This window comes from Triplophysa dalaica, chromosome 18 (genome assembly GCF_015846415.1).
Source record: "Triplophysa dalaica isolate WHDGS20190420 chromosome 18, ASM1584641v1, whole genome shotgun sequence".
In the NCBI taxonomy this organism is placed as follows: domain Eukaryota; kingdom Metazoa; phylum Chordata; class Actinopteri; order Cypriniformes; family Nemacheilidae; genus Triplophysa; species Triplophysa dalaica.
Genome location: NC_079559.1, coordinates 7920619 through 7941399, shown reverse-complemented (window position 1 = coordinate 7941399; position 20781 = coordinate 7920619). Strand labels below are relative to the sequence as shown.

Genomic DNA, 20781 nt, shown 5'->3' with positions numbered 1-20781 from the left:
GGGTTTCCTGTTTTCATTTTCATTTCATTTAAAACGTAATAACATAAGCACTTATTTGGGGATGTAAACTTACAATAAAAATATTTCCTAAACGACTTACTACGCTGTTTCATGACCTCAAATTCTTATTAAGAAGAACTACAACTACCAGCACGTTTTCGGTTTGAGCTGCTGTCGCGCATGCGCACAGGTTTCAGTTGTCAAACGGTGGTTATGGAGATAAACGGAGGCAGCTGCGTTATTTGGGTAAATACCTTTTAAAAAGAATAATGAATACGCCAAATACGTTTGCATTGAAATAGTCATTAATGGGTTATTCAATTTTTTATAACTGACGGTTTTTTTTTATTGCTGTTTTCCAAGAGTTGAAGCCTAATGCAACTGTTAGGCTAGCCAGATAACACGCTAACGCTCAGTAAAAGCACAACAAATATTGCATTGATAAGTGTCATTTATATGTTACAAATCTTTTAAACAAATGTGAGCTTTAATGTGTAGACGGTACAGCAGTTACAGTGTTGTAACGGGTTGAAAGTGGTATTGACAAACATTCTGTTGAAAGTCTGCATAGATTGCATTGTTGTTTGCAGTTTCTTCTTTCCTTGCGAATAGTTTTTTAATGATTCGTTTCATGTCAGTAGTGTGAATTGAATTGAGTTACCTCAACACAAAACACAATTTATCCCATGTAGAGTAATGTCGCTCAATATCATGTTGTTTCTTGTTTTAAATAGCTTTTGTTGATTTGTTATTTTAGTGCTATGTGATATTTCTCATTGTGTTCTCTCTACATCTCCATTAGAGCTCAGGTACGGGATGCCTCATAAGATAGGCTTCACTGTGATCAGCTGGTCTGGTCATGAAGACAACTACAGTGCCAAAAAGTTGACGCTCCATGCACCCACCAACAATGGCTGGAGATCCACCAGGTTAATGAATTCTAGATTTTTATCAAGGATTGGTTAAATAAATGAAAGAAAAATGATCTCTCAGACCTTTTTGAGTCTACACATGAATACGAATGTTGAAACTAAAATGGTGGTAACTCATGAATTCTTTGGAATACAGACTTACGGTTGGTCTCGTTTGAAAAAAGATAAGTAGCTGATTATTGGTAAAAAAAATCATACACACACAAAATAAGTTAATTAAAGGTATGTTGTTAGGTTTATTGTAAAAAAATAATAAACACCGTTTATGTTTTTCTTTGATTAAAAAATACGGGTCTCAAAAGAATAGAGTCGTAAACCTTTCCAGTGATATATAGTTTATCATGATTCGATTAGAAATTACATGCACAATATTGACTCAAACTTGGGTGTCCCGTATACGGAACGGGTGACAGTTGACAGGCTACTAATGTAAATTGTTTCTATTTTTATTTACAGAATATATCTAAATTACCGGTGAACCATTCGTGATTCCTTTTACCAAAATGATTGATAATTTTGAGTTTCATACAGTATTTTTTAAATTAAATCAATGAAATTATTTAATCTAATGCTATCATTGCTGTTTGTAGGTTCTGTCCATTTCCTCAGGAAATCACTCTGCTCTTAGTTGAGAGATGTCGCATCAGAAAACTTCAGCTGCTCGCCCATCAGTACCTGATACCGTCCAAGATAGAGTTCCATGTAGGAGACCGAATGCCAGCGCACAGTCCACCAGAGCAAACTCAAAACCTCCAGAGACTTGGGTAAGGAAATCCTGAACTCATTTAAATTCTGCTCTTTTTGTTGAATCTTTACTTACAGGAGCAAATCTGTCTGACACAGGGTGTGATATCCCTGCAGTTTGCTGATCTTAAATGTTTTGTATTGTGCAGATATGTGTCTCTTTCTGACAATGAGAAGACTGGTTTCAGAGCCAGAGAGCTGAAGTCAGTTCATGTTGATGCAGTGGGGACATATCTGAAACTCACCTTCCACAAAAACCATGTCAATCAATACAATGTCTATAACCAGGTATGGACAGATTCATTATTTTGCATTATTTCTTATTCGCATTATATCCCTGCTATTTTGTCTCAACTTTTTTTTCTTAAATTATAGGTTGCATTGGTGGCCCTAAATATTTTAGGGGACTCTGTAGATGGAAATAACATCAACACATGCACAGCAGTAAGTATCTGTTTGCTTATGGAGTATTGTACTTTTCAGTTTGTCCTCCAGGTGGCGATGGTTCCCTCTTCAACATGTTTTTCTTGTTCAAAGTAGAGAGTTTGAGTTCTGACCAGCCAATTTACACCAGTAAAACTTTAATCTTTTATAGATTTAATTGTTCAGAGTGAGAATGTTACATCATTTATGTGAGGGTTGCGTATATTTTAAAACCAAATTGAGAATCCTTAAAACTTAAGTTCGTAGTTGTGTTATATTTATTCACAGATATTAAAGAAATTCCTCTGTTTAGATTAGATTAGATTCAACTTTATTGTCATTACACATATACAAGTACAGTGTAACGAAATGTAGTTTAGGTCTAACCAGAAGTGCAATTAGCAAGTGCAGGATATACAGTGTGAATAAATACAGAATACAATATTAGGAAAATACTATACAATGAGCATGTACTATGAAAATATGACAGTCGGTATGTACTATGAACAATATAGACAGAAGGCTTTATACTGTGAACATTAATGTACAGGTGGTTATGAACATATAACAATATAGACTATACAATAGTGCAAGTGACTTAAGTGTGCATTAATTACAGACATTAGCTATTAAAGTTACAGTGCAATAGATGAGTTGATGCGGTTATTAAAGGTACGGTGCAGTACATGAGTTAATGCAGTTATTGAAGTATAGAGCAATACATGAGTAGATGCAGTTATACATTTACAGTGCAGTAGATGAGTTAGTGCAGTTATATGTTGTATTGTTGTATATTGTACTGTTGTATTACTGTTTGGATTTTATGTATTTGCATTTAAAGTTTTATTATAATTCAAATTACTAATCAACATCCTTTTGTGCATTAACTGAAATTTCTTAATTCATTTATATTTCCATTATATTATAATAAATAAATCTCAATCTCTTTTTTAATTTATTTATTCCCTATTATAAAACTTGATTTCATAATTGTCTAAATCTTTTAACTACCAAATTGTCTACACCTGCTGCAGAATAGGCCATTCCAGGATGACAAATAAGTTTTTAATACTAGAACAACATGTCCTCATTGTCAAATCCTTCAAGCATGTTTTAGTAGATTGTGCTGGTTTAACCCAGTGAGAAAATGTCTGTATACAGTTAAATTCTTAGATTTTTTTATAGCCTAACACTTAATACAGTTTAACAATTATTTGAAAAAGAAATTATAGAAAACTAATATTATATAGACAAAAAAATCTCACCATGAAAATAGCCATGGAAGCTGGTACAACGTAAAAGAAACAAACAAACACTATACCAGGTGGTAGAGAGAGTACAATTAACCTACAGCATGTTTTGAACAAATCTTACATGTTTAACAGAAGGTAATGCTGTGTGTGTGTGTGTGTGTGTGTGTGTGTGTGTGTGTGTGTGTGTGTGTGTGTGTGTGTGGGCACACGTTGTGGTCCTTGAGCAGGCGTACTGGTTTGTGCCGAGTGTTTCTAAAGTTTTGGAATGCAGTGTGTAATGTGAGTCAGAGCTCCATAAGCACAGCAGAGCTTCAAATCAGATCACTCATCAATATATCCATATCACCACCACTCTCAACCCTATCTCACTTCCCCCTCTGGCTTTCACATGCTCTCTTTCTCTTCTTACGTTCACCTTGTCTCCCCCTACTGACTTCCTCTCTCTCTTTTCCTCCCTCTTCTTACTAACAATCTCTGCATTGTTTATCTCTAATCCCCTCTCTTTCTCTCTTTTTGTGTTTTTGTGACTTTTTCTGCTGATGATAACTAGGTTCTCAGGCAGAAATCATCATTTGGTATTTATTGACCAGAAGTTATTAGTGGGATGGCATTTGTTTTGACAGTTTATACTTAAGTAGTCCATATTCCTGGTTTCCAGCCTGCATTAAAAACTTTTCCAGGTCAGAAAAGGACTTTCTTTAGTGAATATGAAGGTTCTCTAGTTATGCTTTGCTTTAAAAAATTGTAAGACCTCATTTCAATTCCCTGTCTTGTAACCAGGTAGAAGTCATGGCAGTGAAATGGACAGAAAATGTGGGAACCTTGATATTGTTTTGTTTCCAATAACACGTTTGTGCTCTGTGTGTTGTTTGTTCCCAGGAAAGCAGAGAGCATTTGATAGATCAATATCTCAACAGCAGTCAACACGTATCAGCCCTGGATGGCACAAACACAGGGTAAACCTGAAAATATACTCTTCTAAATACTTTGTGCATGCGATTTCTTTGTTTTTCTGATTTCAACGTATTATTGTCTCATAGACTCTCGAGTTATAAAGGCGATTCCATCTCTCCGCTCGATGACCTTGCGTTTGACATGTACCAGGACCCTGAAGTGGCTCACATCATACGTCTACTTGATCAGAAAAAACAGGACTTGGTTCAGCAGGAGAAATTTGATCTGGCCATAAAACTCAAACAGGCAATCGCTGATCTGCAAAAGGTCATTGGTTGTAATTTGTGTCTATTTTTCGGTCACGTGCAGTTTAGTATTGATAGATAGATAGATGAACCTTTAAGGCTTGAGATGGTCAAAACGCATTTCTTTAATAACATGGTAATTATAGCCTTGTACTAATTACTGACCAAATGAAAGGTTTCAGTGTTTAAACAACTACTCTGTTCTTATTCTGGTTAGGTGGGTGAGCGCTTGGGCCGGTATGATGTGGAGAAACACAGTGCCATAGAACGAGAGGACTACGACACCGCCAAGCAAAAAAAAGATCAATCGGATGCTTACAGGCTGAATGTCTACCAGCAATTGGAACTCCACAATCTGCTGGACATCAGTCAGGTGAACATCCATCGTTACATCTTATAACTTAATGAATCCGTGTTTGAAGCTTCTTATATTCCTGTTGGACACCATTATTCATTTTTCTCCATTGAAAGCATGAATAATCTTTTGTCTTGAGGGCCCCCGGCTCCAGTGAGATTAGTACTCTGATATGTCCACTTCCCAGCTCAGTAGTTATTGTGCCGGCTCTCCCGAGATCAGGTGCTTGCTTCCTACGTATCTGATACCGGGAGATATATTTATACATTAGATAATGAACAACAATCATGTAGCACTCATTTTGTGTGTGACTGAGAGACTGAGATCGACCCTTTTGTGTGATGGCATTTGTTCACATTGTCATTGTTTAGGATATAGAGTAGACGGTAGGTTAGCCTTTGTTGGCCTTTGAGTAAGATAGGGCAGACTTTATTCGTAACACTTTCTGTACATTATACTTTCATATTCATTTTATTCTTGTTCATGTTATTTAGTGAAGTATTACGACTGCTACTTACAGGAACAGATTGTTTAACCAAAGTTGAAAAATCTGTAATTTACTCACCCTCAATTTATTCCAAATCTGTAAACATTTCTTTCTTCTGATGAACACAGAGAAAGATATTTGGAAGAATGCTTGTAAGCAAACAGTTCTTGGACACCATTGACTACCATTGTAGGAAAAATATCTCTGTATATTTCTTTGTTTCTGTTTCACAAAAAAGAGGATATTTTGAAGAATGTTGGAAAGCAAAGAAAAATAAGTTTGGTTGCAAAATGAGATAACTCCGTTTATTTTTTTATTATTCCAATTAATATCAATCAAAGTGCAGTTGGTTTGTTTTGATTTAAGCCATAATGTAAAAAATAAAGCTAACTAACTCAATAAAACACAATAAAAACATTGTTTTTAAACAGAGTTATCTCATTTTGAACTAAACTCTTCGTATAAAGGTTTGGAACAACTTGAGGGTGTTTTTTATTTTTGGGTGAACTGTACCTTTAATATTAAATAGTTTCAAATGTAATATTTTATGTTTTTGTTTAAGATCCAGAGAATTTCAGAGGTTTTTAACCCAGAAGTTCCCTCTCCACGTGCCGTGACACAGAAGCACACCCCTCATCTGGTGAATTCACTCAGGAAGAAGAGTCAGGAGCAACATGCGATCCGTCCAGATGAGCAGGACACCCCAAAACCTGTCAGTCCCAAACACACAGTAGCCCCAACATCCCTCACTCCTCCTCAGAACTCCAGGAGTGATGTAAGTCCTAATATAAAATGTTCTTTATAAAAAATGTGGACATATAACTTGATTTAGATTTGTGTATCTTATTGAAACTCTTTGAAAATGGAAACTTTTGCATTCTCTCCCTCACCAGTGAATTAATCAGATCTTTACTGACACAAAGCAAGTCTTTGTATATGTAATATCTGTGTGTGGCATTACATGCTTGTCAAGGATTTGCTTAGGCAGCCCGCAGAAAGTTTTATGTTTCAGAATTTAATTAAAAGCAAAAATGCAATTATTGCTGTTAATGGCAAAGATGGTGGAGTTACAAAATTTGGAATGTTACTAAACACATTTCCCAAACACTTTACAAAACAAAACATTGTTTATTTTGTCTGCCCCCTGGCCTTCATGCTTTGGACAAGCTGCATAAACAAAAATAGCCAAATTACAAATAGCTTACTTTTATGAAATGAGAATGTTTGTTATGTTTCACAGATGAGTTCAGCTCCTTATGACGAAAGGCCTCTACCTGCTCTTAAGAACAGGTCGAATGATCAGCTGGTCGGTCAGCTTGAAGAAATGCCCCCTCTGACAGTCTCAAGTACCCCACGCAGCCCTGGGGTCCCGGGACAACCAGAAGCGCTCTCAGAGAATGCTCAGAGGGAGGCCAGTCTGCCCATTGAGATCTATGGAGACATTCTGGTAAGACACTCTATTTGCAGCTATTGATTGGTGGATTTTTGTGAACGAGTGAATGAATAGCAAATCTGGATGCCTGCATGTGACATAAACCAACGAATGCTCTGAAAAGAGTTTGGATGTATGTTAAGCCCAAATTTCCTGTACTGTCCTGTCAATCAGTTTTAATGGCTTTTAGTGTTTAACACCTACCTGAGATCCCCATCTGTAACAACTGTTTACGGTCTCGCAGTACTGGACAAAGGTCAAAAGATCATGTGGTATATTCCATCTGTGTGTTTTTTTTCTGGAATGTCCTCACTTTCTCGGTTTCTCTTAGGTTGCAGGGGCCTTTTCTAAGACCTGGTCCTACAGAGAGGATGCCTTGCTGGGGGTATACAAAAAACTGATGGAGGTACAACCTGGAACCCCAAAAGCAGAACTGCGAAGCATGGCGAGATCCGCTGTGTTCCTCTGCAAGAAAGCTCTCACTGATAAAGTGTCATCCGTACGTGATCTCACTCTCTTTATCTTTTACGCAGTCTCGTTTTCTAACTTTAACAGCCTCTGATTTTCTTTCTCCATCACACTTTTGTTTCTCTGGCTCGCTCTCTCGTTCTAATTTTTCTCACAATCTCATCGTTTCAGTTTTATTTCAGATGGAAGACAGAACGGCACCATCTGCAGTACTGATAGTTTTGAGCGCTCAGCGGGTGTCATGTTCTGTCTAGTATTGTAGATTATCTGAAGAAGTGATACAGCAACAAACAAGGGATAAAGCCTGGCTTTATCTATCCGATGGGCGCACTCAGCCTGGGTTCGAGGGAAACTGTGAGAAACCCGTTTTTTGGCTAACAGTGGACTAGACTCTGGAGGGTCTTTAGAATAATGTTGTAATGGTCATACACTGATGCTGCTATTCTGCAGATTTATATTAAATTGACGGTCTAGTTTAGACTTAAGTTTAGAAAAGAAACACTTAACAGTGTTGTCAGCTGTTTAATATATATGGATCTTCTTTTGTATGTTCTTGGCCACAAAAGTGAATACACACCACACAACTCTAAGTCCTATATATTGAAACCCTGACCTTTTTTCCATATCTATGTAAAACATGCGCTTGTCAGGCAAATGAAAAGTCCCCATTGATGAATTTGTCACGGAAATTCTTAACGAGTTTATCGTGTCGAGCAGCTCCTATGTAAACATATTTATGCCTTTTTTTAGCATGTGTAAATGTCTCTGTCCCTCAAGGATTTGTGTTTGTGGCCGTGATGTGACAGCTGTGTCTTTATTACGCTGTCACGCCTTTGATATATCACCCAGTGGATGTCTGCAGCCTTACAGGGGTTCATTCATAAACTGTTTTAAATGATTTGTACTGAACAATGTGTCCACTGCTGGACACATTCCAGGTACCCATTCCCGCAGTTATTTAGTTAAACAAACGGAGCACAGCGCTTCACTGTGTGTTTTGTGTTTTAATGGTCTGTGGTGGTTGTTATACATCTTATATGTGCTGGATTACAGTCTTAAACGATACATATATGTATTTTAGACATTTTTACCTTAGAAGACTATAAGCTGTTTTCTGAATGCCTATTTGTTGTTGTTTTTTGTTATTTTCATTTAGCTCTGAAAGTTAAATAATATATATATATGGGGAAATGTACATTCTCTAAATGGGTCTATGTGGGACCCTGAGGGGATGAATTACAGAATGTGATATGAGACCGTGAATGTGTATTTTAGTGTGTATAATTACAGGTGTCTCTGTCTCGTAGGTGTTTCAGGCGTCTCTTAAGCTCCTTCGTATGATTCTCAGTGAGTTTATTCCTAAACATCAGCTGGGAAGATCAGAGATCAGTCACTGTGTGGAACAGACGTGGAATAATCTGCTGTGTAGGACAGGAGACTCTGCCCTAAGACTCCGAACACTTGCCATCACCTTCATACAGGTCAGCACACACTGAAATTAGTCTTTCGTAATATCTCCTAAAACATGTACTTTAGTGTAAGGGACACATTTGAGTGTTGCCAATCTGATAAAGCAGACTTGGCTCATATGTTTTGGGTTTGCCTTGGACTGTTTGATTACTGGACAACAATATTTAAAATTTTGTCGGAGGCATATGCCAAGGATATCGGCCCAGTGCCATTTGGATCTGAGAAGTATTGTACTCCATTGGAAATCTAGTAAATCACCTTTTCAACTTGCCGACACAGGACGTGACAGGCACAAAGCGTCATGACAACCTGCTTGTTCTTAATGTGTTTGTTGCGTCACGCAGCAACCAGTGTGGACAATATTTGAAATAATAAATGGGTTGTAATGCGTTTCTAATGTCTTTTGTCGTGTCACATCGCGCCTGTCACGTCTGGTGTAGACACGGTGTTAGTTTCTTTTTGGCTTAGCGATGTGATGCTTTTTTTGAAATTGGAGAATATCTAATATTCTCTGAGAGGATCCACTCAATAGTTTTATTTGGTATGGTCTCCAATGATGTCGTATTTTGAAAAGGACGTAGATCTCCCATCAAACAAAAATTTAAAGAAAATGTAAAGACATGTACACACTAAAACGGATAACTTAATCAGGGCTCCTCATTGTCTTCATTCCTCATTGACTGTATTGGCAGAATTTTTGTCTTTTTTTGTCTTATGTTTTTGCTTATTCATTGTTGTTAATGTTTATTTTGTTGTTATTTATCCCTTTTTTATTGTATTTTTATTTATCTTTTTAGGGGGGTATTGGGTGAAAATTTGTAAAACCATGAGGAGCAATAGTAATATTAAATACAAATTTACAATACAAATACTATTTAAAAAAATAAACATGTATTTTAGAAATACACGCATGTAGATTCCTGACCGTCAGACATCTACTTTTTTGTAGGAGAATTGTACTCAGTCAAAAATGAAAGTTCTGTCATCATTTACTCGTCTTCTTGTAATTTCAAACATGTATGACTTTCTTTCTTCTTCAGCACAAAAAAAGATATTTTGAAGAATGTTGCTAACCAAACGACAGTGCTACCCATTGACTTGCATTGGGTAAGTTCACATGCTATAAAAGTGAATGGGTTCCGCTGTTGTTTGGTTACCAACATTCTTCAAAATATCTTCTTTTGTGTTCTGCAGAAGAATGAAAGTCAAACAGGTTGGAAATGACTAGAGATGATGAAATAACTTTCCTTTTTGGATGAACTATTCCTTTAAGGCCTGTTGAAATATATACTGATATAAAGCAAACTATTAGTAAGTGAGACAGAAACACTTGTAGTATACTAGAGTATCTTTTACTTCTAGTTTGTGAAGTTTTATTATATATTTTCAATAAAAATATTTTTTACACCAGAAAAGTCGCCATTGTTTGCCAAATCTTTTGCAATTTAGGGTATCTGACATGAATGTGAGGAAAGAAATAAAGCTATTTGTTAATGGTCATACAGATGTTAGTGTATTTAAGGCATTGTTGTGTTAAAAACTGACCTTTGAGGATAAGCCCGGTGTGTTTGTTTACAGGAAATGGCTTTATTGAAGGAGGTGAGAGTTCTTCAGATGGTGCCTGTGGAACTTGTCAAGCCCATACAGAGCAGTTTACCTGCGAGACTGGCACTTAGCAGACTGGAACTGCTAGAGAAGCTTCTTGAACAGCTGGGCACCAAAGACTCTGGGTTCACCCTCGACAATGTCATGCGGGTATCGACAGCTATCTCTCTCCGTCTCTCTCGCTCTCTCTCGCAATCTCTCTGTATTTAAGGTACAGTTTAAAGGTATCTGCTTAAAGCACGAGAAATAGTGGGTTAAACTTACAACCTTATGATAGATAAATCGTTGGCTTTAGATTCTGGTCAATGTAACTATGGCACGGTTTCACAGAATACACGTCTTGTGGTGCCATCCCAAAAAGGTTAAAAATCTCTCTCACGCACCTCCTCCGGATCTGTTCCACTTATGTGGAATGATCTGCCCGCTGCTACAAGATCTGCAGATTCTGTAGCCATCTTTAAGAAACTTCTGAAAACACATCTCTTCCGTCAATATCTGACTGATCTGTTCTGTCTCTGTTTTCTTCTCTACTCTTTAAAAAAAAATGGTTCTGTATACTGTGTTAGGTTATATGAGACTAGTCTTCTACCCCACCTGTAAGTCGCATTGGATAAAAGCAACTTAATAAACTGTATCCATGATACAGTTTATACAGCTCACAATCATCTAAATACTGTTTTGTTTCTCCGTGTTCCAGTACCGTAGCTTTTGTTATACAAACCTCTTAAACTGTTAGTCCTCCTCAGTGTTCAATTTTCTTCAAGTCTTAATTTGCAGCTTGTCATCATGTGCTTGTTTGCAAGACAAACCTGAGACTGTTCAACAGCAGAGACTGTTACATTTCACAATGAACTGAAATGTAGACTGTGAGGTTTGTGTCTGCACTGTGTTGCAAACTTTGCTAAGTTCCAAATATAGTGCATGAATTGTACGGAGTACTTTAACTCCTTATTCTTTTGAACCATCCTGGTCTCAACATGAAGAGAGCAGCCTGGACTTTCTTTAAAACATTTCTTTTTGTGTCCTATAGAAAAGTCATATTCGTGCTTTCCCACATGAGGCAAAGTAAACAATAACAGAGTTCAAGGCAAACTGTTCCATAAAAACACACTTTTGGAACAGAAGCCAATGAATCGGTCCTCGTCAATATTTATTGGGTTTTTCTGTTAGTTTGGCCCCCTGAACAGCGAGCAGCAGCAGAATGGTTGCTGTAGGCTACATGCAGACATAGCTGCTAAATGTCCCCCTCCTGTTGAGGTTTCCTGGGAGATGAGATGGGCTGCAGGGCACGGCACAGGGCGATTGGGTTTCCAGTAATTAAAATGAGAGGTTTAGAGCCTGCGGTCTCATGAATGGGATCTGTGTGTTTATGCAGTGAGACAGACAGAAAGTCAAAGACAAATGAAAATATTTGAATACGTTAACATAAGATTTTATGGCTATTATTTTAGAAATACAGTAGCCGGTGTAGTAATTTTGTAATTAAATAAATGTCAATGATTCTTGAATGTATGTTTTGTTTTAGTTTTTGGCAGGAGGATTGGAGCACAGTGCAGCACCAGTGCGAGAACTCTCTGTGCGAGCTGTCCAGTCCATGTACCGTCTTCATGGTAAAGCGGTTCTGAACTACCTGCCACCGGATGACACGAGCACACGGAAAAACGTTCTATACAAAAACCTCTTTGATTCGCTAACTAAGTTAGATGGAAAAAACATAGATACGCAGGTAAAAGAGCTCGGCATTTTTGTGTATTTTAGTATAACTATTTTGAGTTTAATTGGAGGCAATTTTATAATATAATGGGATTTTTATATTAAACAGTTTTAGCTTCTACAGAAGCATATATCATTGTGTTGCCTCTATAAGATAATACATACATTTCTATTAGAATGTAGAACTCTAATGCAGCATAGCCAACATGACTTCTTTTACACAATTCACATTTCTGTTTCTCTGTAGAAGCCACAAAAGGGAGCAGAACGGGATGAAGGTCAGCGAGAGGAGGAGGAAATCAGGAGCTTACAGGAGCAGATAGCAGTGCTGAAGGAGATCAGTGTGGGTTTGAGTCGATATGAATGATGTTATTCATATTTTGTGTGTCATACACACACATCATGTGAGCATCGATGAATCTTTTAGAAGCCGTCTTGGCCATAAGTAGTTTAAATGCCGAATCCATGATTGCCATAAAAATATATTTTTTGTTGTAGGAGAATGGGAAGGAAAATACCAAAGTACCTGAGAAAAAGGCTGAAAAGACAAGAAAATCAGGTGTGTAACTTTTGCACATGTGCATGCTTGTTGGGGATATTGATAAAAATCAAAACCAGATCCAAATTAACAATCTGAAGTATACTGTTTTTAACTGATTCCCTCACATTATGTCAGCTAACATTAGATATATTCCTCTCTTTTTTTTATCAGGTGTTAAAAAGAGAGCCCAGCCTGCTGATGTGAAAGGCAGCCAATCAGCTGTGGCGAATTACTTGGACAAGTGAGTACCTCTCCATGAACACTTCTGTGAGTTTTGGCCTTATCATAATTCTCACAGTCATCGTCTCAGGACAGACTGACTCGCAATCACATTGTGTGGCTTGAGGTTGTCCTTGTAGGCTATATTATGATGCATTCTTTAACCTTCTGAAAGATAAGAGATGATGCTGGTAATGATTGTCTTGCAGTTTGTGTATTTTCTGTGGGGTGCGAGATGAGTCTTTCACTGAGGATGGACTGGACCTCCACTACTGGAAACATTGTCCAATGCTGCAGCGTTGCCTTCAGTGCAGACAGGCACATAAACACACACACACAGTCATCATGTGTTTTGAATCACATTTTGAATAATCAAAACAGGCACTTTTTCTTATCTGTTTGTGTGTTTTTGTGTTACAGGTGGTGGAGATTGCGAGCTTGACAGAGCACTTGATGACAGAGTGTGAGCGGAGGGCCGATTTTACCCAGTGCTCTCTCTGCTCTGAAGCCCTCGTCCGAGACAAGTTAACTGAGCACGCTCGGAGCACATCTTGCAATCGTGAGTCTTATCGTGGCCTAATTCCTCCCTAAAATTATATATCCTCACTATTGCAGTATTGTGCATTTTTATTACAATATCATATTTTATGTTAATTAAGTCATTTCTTACATGTAAGGGCAATTGGCTGATACCTATAATGAAGGGCAACCTGACACACAAACACTTGTGTTTATATAATTATAATTATATGTCGCCTTTATAAGTGGTGAATTTCTAAACTGGCAGCATTTATTCTGTGATGTTTCTTGACTATAAGTTTTGTTTTCTGGTGATGAAATGCTTTTTTTAGCACCAGCTCCTGGAGAAATCTGTAGTCACTGTCCTCTCTGCCATGAAAACTTTGCCTCGGGAGAGGAGGTAAGACCTGACACGTTCAAAAATGAAGTTTTGCCTTCACCTCAGAGCAAAAACGTCAGCTTTTTCTCGTTTAATATACATTACTGTGTATATATAAGCATTCTTCAATGAGACTAAATAAATGACCTAAACATTTTTTATTGATATTCAATAGGGCTTCCAAACGATTAATCGCGAGTAATCACATCCTTAATAAAAGTTTGTTGTAACACAATAAACGTCTCTGTACTGTGGATATTAACTTTGTATTGATAAAGACAGAAATACAGATACATGTATACATAAATATTTAGATGTATTTATTTATATTTACCAGTAATTTAAATATATAAATGTTTGTTTTTGTATTTTCTTTTTTAAATACATGCATGAAGGAGTATGTTTTTATAAAAACAAAATAATATTGACGTATATTATGTAAATGCAAACTTTTATTCTGGATGCGAATAATCGCAATAAATCGTTTGACAGTCCTAATATTCAAACAACAATGAAAATGATCATCCTGTTAAAATCACAACATAGCGTGTTTGTATTATATTACACAATGTAAAGGATTAAGTATGAAATTCACTTCTTAAACTTTTCACTAAACTTATGGATGATGAATTACAAATGCTAATCAAAATTTTCATTTTTAATTGTACTGGATTTTTTTAAGAATTCACTGTTTTCGGTGAGCAATAAGTTTCATTGTATTGGAGTGCACGCGTGGTTTATATATTCCCAATTCAGTCTTTAGTAATGGGGAAAAAAAAACTTTCTGACATCATCGTGTAGTAAATCATTGCAACCACTTTGCATAAGTGTTATTTACAATTTTGCATAGGGAGTATTTACATGTGCATACCCACAATGATAAATGAATGACTCCAGTAAAAAAGTGAGTGTGGCCTCTCTCTCATACACCAGTAACAGTCCATGTCTTGTGTGTGCAGGGCTGGAAGTCTCATCTCATGGGAGCAGACGGTTGTAAACAGAACTTGCGGCAGCGAGCGCTACAGCAGAGTACTATCACATACACACAAGGTGATCATTCATCTCCCTCAGCCTCAATGAGACCTTAACAACCCCACACTGTCGCCTACAAGCCCCTACCACCCCACGATGCCCTATAAAGCCTCTATAGATTCATACCAGCCGTGACCTTGCACTTTAAAAGCGCAGTGAGCTATGCTGACTAACCTAGTACTCCACCAGTACATAGACACGCCTCCACTTTTCAAAACCCTTTCTTTTAAAAACACACACACACACAGACCCTTGAAGGAGTTTACTCAGGGCAGGACAGGGAACTATGTGTTTCTTGTTTAATGTTTGGCATATTTGATTTTCTCTTTCTTTTTGGGATTAGGAAAGCTAGTGAGCACAGCTGTAGTTAAGACGACAACATCCACATCCGATTCAAAGGTTCGAGGGATGGGGAGAGGCAGTCGCATACCTGCTCCTGCATCCAGAATCAACAGAGGCTCAAGAATTCAGCCAGGCAAGGCCTCTATCCAACGGCTACAACAGGCTTAACACAGCGTTTACACAAAAAAACATTTACCTGGATGGAAAAAACCTTCATTCATAGCACAATTATGTGAATTGAAATACAGGAGCAGGTTCACATAAAATATTGCACTGTAGTTATATTGATTTAGAAATGTTTCTAACTGACACAAAAAGCAGTTAGTATAGTTGATCTTAGCACATGCTGAGATCAGATTTATTCTTTGCTGAATGTAACCCAACACATATAGGTGGCTGACAGCCACGACAATCATGTTTTATGGACAGACACGTGACTTGACCATTGAGCAAGAACACCACTCTGTGTTTACCTTTTATTTCAGGCTTCTCAACTGGATGTTTTGTAATGTATTTGAAAGTTTATTCTTGTATCTTGTTTTATACGTTTGTGTAGCGTGTGAGTGTAATGTGCTTGTTGTTTTTTTGGGGAATACTTTGTGATTGTAGCACTTTGATATTTAATCTTTTTAAAGCATCATCAGCACCACAGCCAAATATGAGAAGTCGTCTCTGAAAAATCAGATAATGCACTTCAGTGTCCTCATGAACTGTTTAATCAGCAGAGAAAAGAGGTTTTCTTCTGAAGAGGACAGAGACTCATTGGAGTTGCTGAACCAATTTGGTGTGTCTGAGAAAATCAGGACTTGTTGAAGCAGAAAGAGTGCCAACACATGAGGCCACTGCTGGCAGACTAATGGGCCAACAGGGATGATTTACAAGACGTGAGACCATTAGACTTTGCTTCAGTATTATAAGAAACTCTTAGTCTCATTTGCATTTTTCTGTCAAAATGGCTGATATTATTTATAGTTGCTGGCCCTTGTTTATATCCTTTTTGTGATTTTAAGGCCCTTTTGTTCTAAATCTTGGAGTGAGAATTGGGACAAACATTTTGCTATTTGCTTTAGCCCACATAACTACACTGTGCGTGTAGTTTAAATCATCATGGATCAACAGTAATGGAAATAATGTGAAAGGCTGAACAAGTTTATTCTGTGCCCGATAATAAGCCATAATATTATATTTAAGGTATCTGTGTATAGTGAGCTGCAAATGTTATCAGTCTGTACGGTTTATTGCCTGAATAGCGTGGCATAAAAAAACGTAACAAAGTTATGCCAGACTGACCGTAAGGAACAAACTGACTTGGACTGTTCCCAGCCCAGAGGGCGTCATGGTTGTTTCCTTTTAAGAATGTGTCATGTCTGACATAATGCAGCGTTTGTTTCTATGAATACCTGAAAAACAAAAAGAAAACACTAACCCTTTCTCTCAACAGGTAGTGGTCTAGCTTCTTTTGAAACCAGTAACTTTGTTTTGGCACCTAATGTATTATTGCTCCTGTATGATATATCGCTTGTTGCTCCCTAACTCTTTGTAAGTCGCTTTGGATAAAAGCGTCTGCTAAATGTAAATGTTAATGTAAATGTATTCACTGCAGGAGCAAACACACAGGTGTGACCCATTGCACTTATACGGATACACGGAAAAAATATTTTCAAACATGGCTGATGCTTACATAAAAACGTATTTATTTAGCAAAAAAAGGTTTCAATACGGTTTATTTACGGAAATAGAGATCAATGGCTGTAAGAGACGTTTTAAAAGTAGAGCTTGTTTTTTTGTGTTTGCTATACGCAGTATTTATTTAAGGTAGAAGAGCTTTTGGATGTCTTTTTAGAAAGCCAAACTAATGGTGGGTTTAGCATGTTCTTGATTTGCGGAAAGACAAATATCACTGCTGTTCTGTATGAATATGAAAAGAAAGAACAGCTACAAAAAGCTTTGTTATCTGAACTTACAGACAACCAAAGACACTTTACATATTTTTATACACCAGTAAGCGTAATATTGTGACAATGAGACAAATTTCCCTTTTCTTTAAATTTTCTAAATCATCATGCATTCCATTCATATGCCTCAGCTCAATGTATCAACATCAGTGAAACCTGATATCTGTTTTGTAATTTTGTCCATTAGAAACCGTTTCAATAAATGTTATTGAATTAAGTTGTCATGTTTTGTTTCGACCTGATAGATTTCAAACATTGCAAATTTGATCTCCACTAGTGACGATTGCCTGCATTACTGCATGTTTTCATTTGGCCATTGTGAATATTGATATCTAAAAATCTATCTGGCAAATTCATAAATAATACAATATAAATATATAATATAGATAAAGGGCAAGACATTTTCATAACTTGGGATTTATTGGCTCTGGTAACAATACAAAAAATTCATCAGCAAGTATGTGACCCCATGCATGCCTTGTAGTAAAAAATGTTTTTTATTATATAAATATTTGTCCGGATTATATAACAATTTCAGAGAACAATTTTTCTGGCACAGACAAGGTCCTCATTTTGTACAAGGCTCCACATTCTCAAGAGCTCCTGAGGAGCAAGTTTGTGCACCACGATGAGGTTCCTGAAGAAGCAAGGCTCCCTGTTCAAAGGGGTCACTTTACGCTTTATGATCCCGAATGTCCTAAAGGCGTGATGGAGCTCAGGGGTAATGTGCAACCTCTGAAGACACATGCCCAAAAACACATCATCTATCGGATAAAGCTCCACGTTCTCGCTGACCATAAACAGCCTGTGGGCCACTTTAGAGGACATAAGGAATCCACCTCCACCCAAATAGGGTGGATAAGGTTTGTCATACAGCTCTTTAGGAATGAAATATTTACTTTGACGGTTCCTGATCGGTTTGGCTTTAAAAATGGTGTCTCCAACGATGAGATTGTTCACCTTGTTCTCCTCGATTTTAAAACCAATAAGTTCCACCAGGTTTTTGCTGTGGACAAACACATCATCATCTCCTTTGAAGATGAACGGTACTTTACTACAGTAGATGTTGAACCACCTCAGAAAATTAACCTCCTTTAGGGTGAGATTGAAAAAGGTGTCCATGAAGTCCCACTGCAGTATGTCCCCGTACGTTCGGTCTTCATACTTAACCAGCGCTTGTAAATTTCGTGCGTCTTTGCCAGTCGACGGAGTGCCCAATAGAAATAAAGTTTTGATGTTCATTCCCCGGATGACCTGTTCTTTACCCCAGGTCTTGCGCACGGCCTCTCGTCGGTCATGTTCTTCAATGACCGACTTTACAACCACAAGAAGATCCACGTCACCGCCACACTTCTCAGGATGATTTAACAACATAGGGAAATATCTGCAGTGTCTGCGCAGGACAAACTGATGAAACCTTGGATTTAAACTGCGAAACCAGCCCTGGCTCCTCATCGTGGAGTTTTCTGTACAGTTAATACTTTGCACATCCCAACTTGTAAGTATGGGGTTTTCCAAAGGTTCGAAAGCACCTCCGCGTAATTGGGATGCGTTTTCGAAGCTCCGCATTCTGTTGCCGTTGAATGGGAGACATTCGGGTCCGCATTTCTTGTTTTTCAGCCCGACTTTGATGTTCGTATCCACCGGTATTAATTTCTGAAGCATAAGTAAAGTTGCAAACGCCAAAGTCAAGCTTACCGCAGTTCTTAAATTCTTCTTCTTTTTAAAGAAGAATTCCATTACGCACGTCCTCAGGTTGTTTATAAAGCAGTTCATTTGGTGTGAAGATGGTTTCCTGACGAAGTATATAAAATGTCCGCTGTTATTAATTTCCCAATTCCTCTGGAAAAAACAAACCGTCCATTATGGAGCATTGTTATAATGCTGGAAAGGATGCGCTTTTTTCATATGCCTGTAACTTTGGTGTTATTTCATAAACTATAGCAACAGGTCCTGCTCTCGTCAAGTTCCATCGTTAAACTGCCAATAACGGGAGGTGGTCATCCTGTACAACAATCGCTTGTCTGCTCTCCTTACACCTCCACGACAAGGACACTCCCCACAATACCTATACGACGGGCTCTCTGGTTACACATGACAGCTGGCCAAGCGTGTGAGGGCATCAACCTATTCAAAACACTTGAATATTAAGCATGAATTGTAATCAGTCCAATATATGAAACATTTTCTCAAATAAAGCACAACATACCTCTCCCCATCACATACACATACTACAAGATGATGAATGAAGCAGTTAGAAGCACTGGTCCTGCGTTAACAAGAAGTTTAGTATTTAGCGCCCCCTTGTGGTTATTGATATCTATGCAGAACAAGAAAGAAATTTGTCACATACTAAGATTAAAGTGAATTTTAGAATTTTGACTATCCTAACTCTGTTGGACTGTTGACTCTGTTGAAGGATTGGGACAAGATTTGCATTTGGTCTGTAATTACATAGAAAACAAATATACAGTTATAAATACACATTGGCCTATAGGGCATGCTTTGTTTTTATTAGGCAATTTTAAAAGCAAAAGGAGCAAAAGGAGTCAAAATGTCGTCCTGTTCAACAGATATTGTAATTGATAAATGTATGGAATGTCAGCTGTTTACCATTAAACCTATAACAAAATTCATTGTAGTTTGTTTTGGGCATTATTCCAGTAGCATTAAATGGTAGGCTATATTCTGTGTATTTCTGTCTGCCAGATCTAACAGAAACACCAACAACATCTCACCAATAGAACTTATCACAATACCAGTAAAGGCCCACAGAGACGATGTGTGACAATTTGCCACAATTTCAATTTTGCAAAAACTTTTTGTAGCCTAAGAAGCCTTTCTGTTTAAGTTAAATAGGGCGGTCTTTTGTTACTTATGACAATAAAAAACTTAACATAAAAACATAATATGCATAAACATATACAGTATGTGAGTTGTATTATTTTACATCTTTCATCGATAAATCTAACGTGGGTTCAAGCTGTAGCCCAGCAAACACAGAACGTTCCCCTAACGTTCGTTTTTGGTTCCTTTTTGTTATTTTGGAAACGTTCTAAGAACGTTCTTTTCAGGGGGTTTTTGCAACCAGAAAATAACGTTCCCAGAACGTTGCAGGCTGGTTTTTTTTTAAATACCAGAAAATAACGTTCCCTGATGGTCATGTTTTTGCAACCAGAAAATAACCAGAAAGTAACGTTCCCTGATGGTTCTTTTTAGGTTACTTTTTAATGGTAAAAATAGTCAAAACTGGTAAACGTCAGTGACATGTGCAATAGCAGAAATATAAGATCATATTAACTGACCAAATGCTCGAGCACGTGCATTCTCCGCTCTGCCGCGCACTCCCGTCATTTAAAAATTAAGGGTAATTTCGTTTTACCTCACCCACTAACACGTTAATTTATTTATTTATTCATCTTTTCTATTTAACAACATACAGATTTGAGAGTAAACGTATATTTTCGTGATTTTCGATTGACAGACCATGATGTTAGGACTGAAACTTCATTGTTAAATCTAAAGACAGAGCCGCGCTATAACGTTACTTCTGTGGTGAGACAAGAATATCGTTAGACTGAAAATATTTCACTTAAATGTTATTCTTCTGTCAACAAAAATCTGCTCTTAACATTTTGTTGAAGTCATTGGTTCTTTTATTTAAATATCTATAATGTCTAATGTTGAGGTAGGCCTACAGGAATGATATAACG

At 37.4% G+C, this 20781-nt stretch overlaps 2 protein-coding genes across 2 annotated transcripts; one reads left to right on the top strand and one right to left on the bottom strand.

The window, feature by feature from the left end:
* The first annotated feature begins 193 nt into the window (after positions 1 to 193).
* Positions 194 to 17285, top strand: cep104 (centrosomal protein 104). The gene is made up of 22 exons (XM_056729620.1): positions 194 to 246; positions 803 to 929; positions 1523 to 1696; positions 1826 to 1964; positions 2052 to 2120; positions 4232 to 4308; positions 4393 to 4573; positions 4769 to 4924; positions 5956 to 6168; positions 6634 to 6840; positions 7157 to 7324; positions 8601 to 8774; positions 10342 to 10518; positions 11894 to 12094; positions 12329 to 12424; positions 12580 to 12640; positions 12794 to 12863; positions 13051 to 13159; positions 13262 to 13400; positions 13693 to 13760; positions 14699 to 14789; positions 15115 to 17285. The coding sequence occupies exons 2-22, from the start codon at positions 817 to 819 to the stop codon at positions 15279 to 15281; spliced, it is 2850 nt and encodes a 949-aa protein (XP_056585598.1). The 5' UTR covers positions 194 to 246; positions 803 to 816; the 3' UTR covers positions 15282 to 17285.
* A 261-nt stretch (positions 17286 to 17546) lies between these two features.
* b3gnt7l (UDP-GlcNAc:betaGal beta-1,3-N-acetylglucosaminyltransferase 7, like) lies at positions 17547 to 19784 on the bottom strand. The gene is made up of 2 exons (XM_056729602.1): positions 19278 to 19784; positions 17547 to 19195 (listed from the first exon to the last, which is right to left on the bottom strand). Exon 2 carries the CDS (start codon positions 18842 to 18844, stop codon positions 17603 to 17605), a length of 1242 nt encoding a protein of 413 aa, XP_056585580.1. The 5' UTR covers positions 18845 to 19195; positions 19278 to 19784; the 3' UTR covers positions 17547 to 17602.
* Positions 19785 to 20781: the final 997 nt, after the last annotated feature.